The sequence below is a fragment of the Peromyscus eremicus genome, chromosome 16_21, assembly GCF_949786415.1.
Source record: "Peromyscus eremicus chromosome 16_21, PerEre_H2_v1, whole genome shotgun sequence".
In the NCBI taxonomy this organism is placed as follows: Eukaryota; Metazoa; Chordata; class Mammalia; order Rodentia; family Cricetidae; genus Peromyscus; species Peromyscus eremicus.
Window position 1 is genome coordinate 15,290,342 of NC_081432.1, and position 11,277 is coordinate 15,301,618.

Below are 11,277 nucleotides of genomic sequence, written 5' to 3' on the forward strand. Positions count from 1 at the left end.
CACCACCTTGGCACCCAGGGCTGTCCCGCGGTTGTCAAATCCTCACCGGTCCTCCGGGGTTGGGGCCGCCGCGCATGCGCGACTCTACCGGCGCGCCCTCACACGCGCTGCCCAGCTTGCCGCGGCGCCTGCGCAGTGGCTGTGAGTGGGCCCGGAGGTTGCGTCTTGCTCGGGTCTCCGCGGTCCCCCAGCGCTCGCCCGCGCGGTCCTGCCACGGCCTTCCCGCTGCCCGCACCATGGGCATCAGCAGCGAGTCCTCTGTGCGAGGTGAGCCGCCCGCGGCCGGTCCCCCCGCCACCCTTATCCGGACTGTCACCTTGACCCGCACAAGGGCAGGCGCAGGCCTGCCGGGAGCTCGCGGGTTGCCGGATGCTGGTGCCGGCGGCATCCCGGCCCTGGACCACTTCCCCAGCCAGCCGTGATGTGCGCAACCAGGCTAGCGGGTTACAGTCCACCCCGAAAATCCTCTGTCCCTCAGTCGTTCTCCCCCCCCCCCCCCCCCCAGGGCACCGAGAAGTGGTGTGGGGAAACTAGCAGCTCCCTCCGACCCTGGTGTCCGGGAATGCCCATTGTCGTAGATACTTTGCTGGCTTTGTGAGCCGAGGTGAAGGAAACCCAATCCGAGCGAGGTCTTCGATTTCCCAGTTTCTGACGCACCTTGCATCGGGCCACTGATGGCAGTGGTCCAAGAAACAACTGAAAGTAGCCTTCTTCCCCAAGCTTTGAAAACAGTATTTTGAAGAAATCTGGCTGAAATTTAGAGAATTTGTGAAACTTGGCTAGTGTTAAGGTGATTAAACTGTACAAATTGACCACAAGCTGTGCGATATGCGTGATAGAGACTCTGCCCAGGTATAAAATGCCACACCCCAGGGTTTGGTTACCTCAACCTTAGTTGAGTAAAGGTAAAAGTTAATTACGATGAGCCCCATTGATTCATTCAGCAAATACTGATTACCTATAGATAATATAGTGCTCAATTCTGTAACCATTCCTAACTTGGACCTCAATTTTGTAGTAGTTAGGTTCTATATACTGGAAGGTTCTACCGTATGTCAATGAAACTGACTTGGCAGGTAAGAGGGAGGAAAAACTTTTATTTTTATTTTTTTTAACATTTACTTGCGTGAGTGTCCCGGGTGCCATGGCTCATGTGGAAGTAAGAGGAGAACTTGTAAGGAGTTGATTCTCTCCCACCATGTGAGTCCCAGGGATCAAACTCAGGTCATCAGGCTTGGCAGCAGGCACCTTTCCCCACTGAGCCATCTTGCCAATGACCAAACATTTTAAAGTTACTAAAGACAATTCTTTTGCAAAATTTACTCCAAAGGATAGCCATCTTGGGACTCCTTTAAATACATGCACTTTGGTGAGTTTAAATTTTCTTTATGGTTTTTAAAATCGGGGGGTTTTGTTTTGTTTGCTGTTGGGTGTTTGTTTGGTTTTGGGTTTTTTTGTTTGTTTGTTTGTTTGTTTGTGACGTAGTCTTTCCTTGTAGCCCAGGCTAGCCTTGAACTCAAAATCTTCCTGTATCAACCTCTCCACTGCTGAGACTGTAGGCCTGTGCCACCACACCTGAAAAAACAATGTTCTTGGCAATAAGACTGTTGCACAAAATAAAATACTCATGTGATTTGTGGTGCAGTTGTTTTAATTTTGTGGGAACACTGTTGCCCATGTGTGAGATGAGCCAAGAGATTGCAAAATATGTTTTTGTTTGAAATCTGGGATCATATTGTAGAAGTGGATACTAGACCATGATTTAGATAGTGTGCTGTTGAAAAGGAAGGTGAACCCCAAGGACTTGTCACCATTTGCAGGCTGGTTTTTCCTGCAGTCAAAAGATAAGGTTTTGGTTTTGCTTCATTTGTGGGCACAAAGAAGCTCAGAGGTGACTCTCCATGAGTTTACCATTATCTTCGGAATATGAAACCTCATGGTGAAACCCCCAGTTAGCTTCAACTTGAAGTACTCGCCTTTGTTATATAGGGTAACTTTTTAAAAATAGGAATGACAGAGAGATCATTATGAAAACCATGGGGAGAGTCCCAAAGGCTTTGCAAGCTTCCTCTACCAGCTCCTTCCCCCTCAAAGTTGGCATGTAGATTGCCTTGGAAATAAATCCCTCCCCCCTTTTAAGATTTATTTACTTTATGTGTGAGTGTTTTGGCTGTTTGTATTTTGGTATATGGTGTGCGTGAGGTGCCCATGAAGGCCAGAAGAGGGTGTCAGTCAGTTACCCTGGAACTGGTGTTCCAGGCACATGGGTGCTGGGGATGGAGCCCTGCTTCTCTGGAAAAACATGTTTGTTTTTTTGTTTGTTTGTTTGTTTTTTATAGAGTCTTGTATGTAACTCAGACTGACTTCTAACTTGCTATAATAGCAGAAGATCACTTTGAACTCCTGATCCTTCTGCCTCTACCTCTTGGGTGCTGGATTGTAGATATGCAATATCACACCCAGTTTATTTGGTACTGTGGATTTTATGCAGGGCTTTGTAGAACAAAGCAAGCAGTGTACCAGTTGAGCCACACCTTGGACCCTCATGCCTACTGGTATTTAGTTGAAAAATAAAATACTGATTTACAACCAGGAGTGGTTGCAAATACCTGCTATCCCAGCCCTCTGGAGAATCAAGAGTTGGAGGCCAGCTTGGGCTATGTAACATGACTATCTCAAGAAAAAAAAAAAAAAAAATTAAGGGTGGCGGGGAGAATGTCTATGCTTGCAGAATTCTTTACATTGAGGATGGAAAGCCTGTGGTCCCGAGGGAAGGTGGTTAATAAAACTAAGTGGATATCAAACCAGGACTACTGGAGTTAGAGAGGGGCAATGCAGAAATGTGATGGAACTTGAGACCCTCCCCATAGTGAGTGTGAGATAGTTTGGGCAAGTACCAGCGAGCTCATTATGGTTTCTGGAAAGTGGCCTTCGATGCCCATGTATGCAATCTCATGATTCTTCCTCTTGCCCAATAGATGGCCTTTCTGAACTCCTCCTGGTCTTAATGCCTCTACACCTCACAGAGGCCGCTGTCATCCTTCACCCTTCCCTTCCCACAAGGCTGACTAAAGAAAGTCATTCTCTCCCGGCTCTGTGCTATCTCGTGGCCAATGCTTGTTTCTATTTGTTTTGTTTGTTTCTTTGTTGAGTCAGGGTCTTTCTATATTAACCCTGGCTGGCCTGGAACTCCCTATGTAGAATAGGCTGGCCTCAAACTCACAGAGGTCTGCTGCTGAGCAGAGCAGAGGTCAGAGGACAGCTCTGTAGTCTCTTCTTCAGTCTTGTGGGTTACATGGACAGAATCCAGGTCATGTGGCTTTTCCAGCAAGTGCCTTGACTCACGGACGGAGCTAGCCTACCAGCCTCTTAAATCAAAATTCTTGTTTAATAAATGACTTACTTTGTATGAGTTCGAGGGGAGGGGGTCAAGGGTCACAGCACTTGGGTGAAGGTCAGAGGACAACTTATGTGTTATTCTCTCCTCCCACAGTGTGGGTCAGGAATGAAACTCAGGTAGACAGACTTGGCAGCAGGCACCGGTATCCTCTGAGCCCTCCTGCCAGCTCTATGCCTTGTCCTGCTTTCTCTTGTACATTTCCTTACTTGGTCCTGTCCACAGGGTGTAAAGAGGGATTTATGTGTTTTCATGTGCTATGTTGTCCACCACAAGCCCGGGTCATCACAAGCACATAACCAATGCTGGCCCATCTGTTTATACCCTTTATTTATATCCTTACTTTCTGCAGAGTCCTTTGTGTTTTTCCAGTTCATTCTATCACAATATATTAATTCAGTAAGTTTCCCGAGTCTTGGAAAGGTTTTTTTTTTTTTTCATTTTTATTTATTTATTTATTTATTTTTCTATTATCAGCTTGATACAGTACAAATTCTTATCCTAGTAGTGAAATGAATAATACCAAAACTTATTATAAGCCACAGTCATCCTAGGGTCCCCTCTGCTTTGTAGCCTCCCTGGTTGTGTGGGTTGCAGTCTGATTGTTCTTTGCTTTATATCTAGTATCCACTTATGAGTGAGTACATACCATGTTTGTCCTTCTGGGTTTGGGTTACCTCAGTCAGGATGATATTTTCTAGTTCCATGAGTTTCAGAAAGTTATTTAAAGGATTTTTTTTTTTCTGCAAAAGAATGTACAGGTCACACCAAGAAAATAGTAAGCAGATAGTGAGCAGTGGGATTCCGAGCTGAAGCTGAAATAAGAGCTGTTGTCTTCGGTGGATGTTTTCTGGAATGGGAAAGAGTAACCCTGTGCATCCCTATGGGTGCCTGAGGTGCTCCTGGCTGACTGATGCTTTTTGTTTTCTGAGTCTGACAAGTAGATCTCAGGTCTAAACATAGGTCTAGAAAAAGCCATCTGGTATAAGAACACTGAGGCCATGGAAGGGACAGATGAAAATCAAGGTGAATTGCTCATCCATCACTGTATAGTGCTCCCTTGACGTTGACGCCACATGTACCAAATCTTGAGGGAAAAACACAGCACTCCCGGAAGGTTTGGTTTCAGCACAGTGCCCCTCCCCCTCTCCTGACCCACGCACATTCCGGTTCTGTGGCAGTTGGTGGTAGTGGGTAGGTGAAGGTCCTTTGGGCAGAAACTAGTCTGAAGGAAAAGAAGGGTGAGATTTCTAAGTCAAAGCGAATTAACCCTCCCAGTAAGGCATATCTGAGGGATCAGTCATAAAGAGGGCTGTGGGTTTAGGAGCACGTCCAAGAGAAACCAGAGGCTATAAAGCAGACCCGAGGCAGCATGAGGAAGCAGAGATCATGTTGTCCTGTTGCCTGGCTCTAATCTTCCTTTCATGGTGTTTATGTAGAAGAAAACAGGTTTGAGGATCTACAGGAACAACCCACCCTTACGAACTGTATCTAGCAAAGGAAAGAGGATTGCCCTGGAGGAGGCAGGAAAGGGCTCACGGTCTGAAAGGAGGCAGCAGAGAACAGATCAGAGTCCTGTGTTGTCTCTGCAGTTGTGAGTGAACTTAAGACCAGCCCTGCCATGCCCTGAGTGTGAAGAGGTACCCCAACAGGCACTCAGCCTCAGATGGCAGATGAGGGACTCCAGCCTGACAGTTACTAATTCTGAGACAGGCTTCTGCCATGCTCTGAGTGTTCTTGGGTTGTGTTATTTGCTTACTCTCTGATTCTTCCTCCTCCGGGTTGGCATTTGAATCGTTTTTATCTGTCTCTCTACTTCCCTTTTCCTTCTTTGCCCTGGAGTTGCCAGAGGTGTTTGCCACTCTTTGCCAGAAAAAAACTGATTGAGGCTTCAGAAATGGAGTGATAAAGTAGCAACATTTTTCTTCTGTCTGGAAAGTAGCAATCTGTCCCTGATGAGATTAGAAATTAGAATTTGGGAAGAAGGAAGAAGAGAATTTTTCCCTCTAAGGCCTTATGCAGCTCTGTGAGTCTAAAGCAATCACTTGAAGTGACGCTCTTTCTCTAGCATGCATATGATACTGTGACACTTGTCGGGGCAGTCAGTGTCCTTGCTGGCCATTTGGTCACAGAGCCTGTGTGTTGAGTCCCATGGGACAGACACCCTCGAGTACCTAGGGTGTGCGTCAGCTGTGACGTCTATGGTATGGCTGCTTTTCTGTGCCCGTTCCGCTTTCATTTCTTCCCTGGTCAAAAATTCTGGAGAAGGTAAAAGTTTCTTTGGGGTTTGTTTTCTAATGTCATCCTATATATTAATATGGTAATAGGAAAAAAGAGACTGGAGGAATGTTTCATACCTTGAACCAAATTAATGCCAGCCAGTTGTTCTATGACTCTCAGGACATTTTAAGTTTGTGGGGATCATTAAAATAAGTGTAAAAAGCTTCTCAGGAGGTGGAGCCTGAACTCCATTACAGCAAATAGGTATCAGGGGTGGGGTCATTTACCTGCAAAATTAAATTCCTGCAAAAAAAAGAACTAAGATCACAATATTCAAGGAGCTGTGTTAACCTAATTTAGAAGAGGATTATAGCTGCCTTTTGAGTTCCTAGTACATGTCAGCAGACACTGTGAAATTGAGGTTTTCAGCTTTTGAGACAGGGTCCAATCCTAATTTAGAAGAGGAGTTGTAACTGCCTTTTGAGTTCCTAGTACATGTCAGCAGACACTGTGAAATCGAGGTTTTCGTCTTTTGAGACGGGGTCCAATGTCTAGCTAAGGTTGACCTCAGACTCTTCCCTCTGAATTGTGAGTGGCTTCGCATTGGGTATATAGCTACCTGCAGCTCCTTCCTGAGCTATTCATCAAAGGGGACGGGAGTCCAGCAAGTTGAAATAAATTTCAGCCCCACTTGAACACTGAAGTTCAAGAGACATTTACACAAAATGTGAGTTACAAAACATTCTGAAGGGCTGGAGATGCATCACAGAGGCAGAACATTTGCCTAGAATACTGGAAGCCTTAGGTCCATTCCCAGTACTGTAAAAAGAGGAAAATTCCTGAGGAGGTCAAAGGTTTGAAGTTGTCAGGTGACCACTGGTCAGGTGGCACCTGGGAATAGCAGAATACCAGTTAATGTTTATTCTAGGTGCCCTAGCAAGAAGAAATGGAAATGACCTGGGATGGAAACCAATCTAAATTGGTTTCTACAGAGAAAAATGCTACTGTAGTTGGAAATAGAGTCCATGATCCATAGAGTGTGACCATTAGAAACATTGGATGGAGGCTGTTAAATAAATGAGAAGACCAAGATGAAAGCAGTAGGGGTGGGTGTAGGGGCTCTTGTACGTGAAGCTGTTAGGACTGAGCTCCAGCACGCCCTTAATCTCAGAATCTGGGAGGCAGAGGCAGGTGGATCTGTGAGTTTGAGGCCAGCCTGGTCTACAGAGTGAGTTCCAGGACAGCCAAGGCTGCGCAGAGAAACCCTGTCTTGGGGGCGGGGGGGGGGGGGGGGGGGGGGGGGGGGGGGAGGAAAGAAAGAAAAAAGGATTGAGCTCCAGTTTTGGTCTGTGTAGACGCCATCAGATCTGTCCCACTGTGAGACAGGAGGACAGAAGCATCCTGGGGTCCACTATGCCCATGGGATTGTGTTTGGCAATAAAAATGTTTTTGTACTTATCTCCCTAGGGCTTTATTTGATAGTCTGGGAACTCATTTCAGACACTGAAGACCTGACTGAGGAAGTGCTAGGAAGCAGCCCAGTGTGTTTATCCTGACCCCGATCGACTTCTTCCTGCAGCCCCTCCATGCTGGGACTAGACAACTCTCCTCTGAGGCCAAGGGCAACCAGATAATGCTGAACCTGGCTTCTGCCATCACTGCCTGGAGCCGAGGTGGCTGCTAAGCACTTGGGTTTCTAAGGAGTCCTTGGATGCAGAAGGAATAAATACATGGCCTGTTAGTCCAACAATTTTTTATTATTATTGGGAAGTAGAATAACATTTTGCTTAAAATGAAATTTTAGGAAATTCAGAAAGAAAATAGAAATGAAGAATTTATTGAATGTTTCATATGAGACTATTACAATCTGCTTTGTATTTTAGTGAGAAAGCAATTTGTAGATTTTGGTAGCCTTTGAATAACTTCAGACCTAGAACCAACCCTGCCACGCAGATCCTGGGGATGCTCAGTGACTAGGGGGGCGGAGCAGGGTTTACAGGTCTCTCTTTGTCTTGTCCAGATCTGGTTCTATTTGTGTTAGTGTGGAGGTGCACTGGGTTTTGATAAATTAAAGCATTTCAAAGCCACTGCGGGATTTTGCTCTTTAAGTGAACTCCATTTGCTAATGAATGCCATCACTCCTGGTCTTTCTGTTTTGTTTATAACCTGAATCTTATTTTTCAGGTTTTGTTTTCTTCTTTAAGCAGTAGGTATTTGCAGGTACAGGTGCTACTGAAAATGTTGAGGAGCACTTGAAAGATTATCAAGCGTTGCTTTCCCCTTTCCTGTCTTAGAGAAAGAAAATAACCATTGCTTTTCCCTCTGTTGTATTAACTTAGCTGTCCACTCAGTAGTAAAATCACATCTGCATTAGGGAGGGTGGTGGAAAGCCTTGAGAAAAGAACTCTGCACCACTGTGTTTGGGTCATTTAGTAACATTGAAAATCGTTGCCATTCGGTGGGTGAGGACCCAGGAAAATCCATCACCGTCGCCTGCAGAGCCTCACCGTCCTTAGAACTTCTGCATACGCTTTGCCAAATCACTTCTACTTTGAAAGCCAGACCTAAACATCCAGGAGTTGGTGGTGCTTGACTAGCGTGCCAGAAGCCTGGGTGTGGTGGCACAAGACAGTTAGCACAACACTGAGTGTGGAGGCAGGAGGATCAAGGTCTTAGATCTCAGCTATAGGAGACTCAGGGAAGGAAGGAGGGAGAATGAAAAATGGAGGGAGGGAAGAAGGCCCATGAGTTGCCTTCAATTTTGTTTGGCCTAAACCACCTGTCCAAACAAAAGGCGTGATGTTGTGGAATATTATTTTAAGGTGTGTTACATATTTTTCCCACCACTTTTGTTAACAATGCAAAGACATGTTACATTGTTTGATTAAATAAAATTAACCTGTGGTCAAAAAAAAAAAAAAAAAGAAAAAGAAAAAGAAAATCGTTATCAGACTGGCAGGATGGCTTCAGCAGGTACAGGTGCTTTCTACCATGCCTGTAAACTGAGTTCGATTCCCAGGACCCACGCAATGGAGGGAGAGAACCAACTCCCAGAAGTTGCCCTCTGACCTCAGCGTGTACTGTGAGCACATGCCACCTACCCGTAAATAAGAAATGGATGTGATTTTAAAAATTATGCTTGTCGGGCTTCGGGAGCTCTACTGCCTCTCACGGTCCCTCCCTCCCCTGTCTGTTGCAGTTGAGTGGATTGCAGCCGTGACGTTTGCCGCTGGGACAGCTGCTCTCGGTTACCTGGCTTACAAAAAGTTCTACGTTAAAGATACTCGTTCCAAAGGTATGGTGAACCTTCACGTCCAGAAAGACAACCCCAAGGTGGTGCACGCCTTCGACATGGAGGACCTGGGAGATAAGGCTGTGTACTGCCGCTGCTGGAGGTCCAAAAAGGTGAGTGCGGCGCCAGTGTGCCCGTGTGCCAGGCTGGTGGAGAGCCCTGTTCCGCCATGCTTCTGTGGGGTCTGGTCCTCCTTGGTTTTCACACACTGCCTTCTGTTTGTGAGAGACAGGCTCTTGCCAGGGAGCTCAGACTAGCCGCAGACTTGCCAACCTGCTGCCTCTGTCTCAGTGCTGGGATTGCAGGCTTGCCTCAGCACACACAGCTTTCCATACTCCTGCGGAATATGTTTTCTCACATATACAGCTGCCATGCAGTGAAATTACATCATACCCTCAAGGAATTAAACTGAGTGAACCATCAAAAAACCCAAAGATGAAGGAAAAATGTCTTCGATTTTCTCTCGGGAATTCTTCCCCAAGGGGATCTCGGGAGGAAATTCCACAGCCTAAGTGCAATGAGAAACTGAGTGAGCGAAGTGTGTGTGAGAGACAGGATCTTGCTGGGTAGCCTGTGAAGCTGCAGAGGCTCCTTGGAGCCAGGCTACACTGGTGCCCGCCTTCCTGTTTTGGATTATAGGTGTGTAGCACCTCACCTGGCTTAGATTTCTTACTGGTAATATCTATCCTAAGCCTCCTTTTAACTACAGTTCCTGTAATTAAATACCTGGCTGTATTGAATCCATTGAAACCCACTTGATGTGATGAGAATTATATTCTGTCAGATGGACACCTGCAGGCTCTAGACATGGACAGGGTGATGCACTGGGTGACTTCAGAATTCCGGGTGTCGTGAGAGGCCCAAAATGCTAACACTGCACGTGCTGCTGTTCATATTTGTGGAAAATGGTACAGTGGCCAGGCGGTGGTGGCGCACGCCTTTAATCCCAGCACTCAGGAGACAGAGGCAGGCGGATCTCTGTGAGTTCAAGGCCAGCCTGAAGTTCCAAAGCTTAATTTCCAAGGCCATGGCATGCTGAGCTGGGAGTGTAGGCAGTAGTTGAGAGTACCAGAAGCCATGAGTTTGGTCCCTAGATCTAAAAAAAACCCCACATAATTTAAAGTACTATTTTCTGAAATTGCAGTCTGTTAGAGGCTTACTACAGTGGGGAATGCTATCAGGAATCTTGTCATAAACATGGAAGGGGCTATGTAAGACCTAGTAGAAAGTGTGTTTGGGGGAATATTTTATTTTATTATTTTTTTAGTTTTTAATACCATCTTTGTGCGTGCATGCCTGTGTATGTGCGTGTGTGCATGTGTATGTGTTGGTATGGTCACATGAGCTCAAACACCTGCAGAGGCCAGAGGCATCAGACCCCCCCCTGGAGCTTGAGTTACAGGCAGTTATAAGGTGCCCAAGAGTGCTGGGAGCTGGGATTCAAACTCAGGTCTTCTACAGAAGCAGAACACACACACACACACACACACACACACACACACACACACTCTCTCTCTCTCTCTCTCTCTCTCTCTCTCTCTCTCTCTCTCTCTCTCTCTCTCTCTCAACAGCTGAGCTCTTTCTCCAGCCCTGTTGGGGCTGGAGGGCGTGTGTGTGTGTACATGTTTTAGTTAGCATGCTAAGAAATGGCCTTCACTGTACCATTTTCATAAATATATATATCGTCATACTTTGCCACCCCCTCCCTGTTCTCCCTGCCCTCCTCCTTGTCACCTCTTCTATTTAGGTGCCATTTCTAACCCTAAGAATTCCCCTTTCAGCTCTCATGTCGTGTGCATACTGGTACCCTGTCCTGCTCCTCCTGCCTTCATCCCCATCACAGTCCCGAGGAACTATGTTTCAGTAAGCACTTCTAGTAGCTTGGTATTGTGTGGTCCAGTAAACACAGATTAAGAGATGTCACTGTGTCCCACAATGGCCTGGTGTGGGCATGGAATGTGAACAGTAGGTGCTCCTGGAACTACTAGGACATAATCTCTTGGTGCTCTGTAGTCTAGACTTGTTTTAAAAGGTGTCCTTACATAGGCTCCATTCTTACTGCTCACTAAACCTTAGGAAGTAAAAATGGAGACTTTCCCCCAGTCACAGAAGCTCTTCAGTCAGTGATGTTACATGTAAATTCCTAAAACTGCTCACTGGGTACCCCTGCTCCCATGCCAACATTGGTGTCCCACGTGAGCCCTGTCTGTGTAATTCCGGTGCATTGATAAATGGGAGTGCTTATGCTGTGGGCTAAATTGTCTGAGAGTTGGACTGCCTCTAGAAAGTGGGAGTCATAAGCATATGCAAGTATTAGCAGTGCTTTCTGAAAATGTACAAGAAAGCAGTCATGAGGAAAGGGGGTGGG

General features: G+C 46.2%; 1 protein-coding gene across 5 annotated transcripts in view; it reads left to right on the plus strand.

Annotated features, from left to right (window-relative positions):
- The first annotated feature begins 134 nt into the window (after positions 1–134).
- The window catches only part of Cisd1 (CDGSH iron sulfur domain 1), a 13,179-nt gene continuing 2,036 nt past the window's right edge, over positions 135–11,277 (plus strand). Inside the window, exons 1-3 of one of the 5 annotated variants that reach the window (XM_059281996.1) lie at positions 4,556–4,638; positions 7,118–7,354; positions 8,817–9,022. In XM_059281996.1, coding sequence (XP_059137979.1) covers positions 7,348–7,354; positions 8,817–9,022 — 213 coding nt within the window. In that variant the 5' untranslated portion in view covers positions 4,556–4,638; positions 7,118–7,347. Of the gene's footprint in view, positions 268–4,555; positions 4,639–7,084; positions 7,355–8,816; positions 9,023–11,277 lie in introns of those variants that run through there. The other 4 variants (XM_059281995.1, XM_059281994.1, XM_059281997.1 and 1 more) reach the window with 4 other exon arrangements.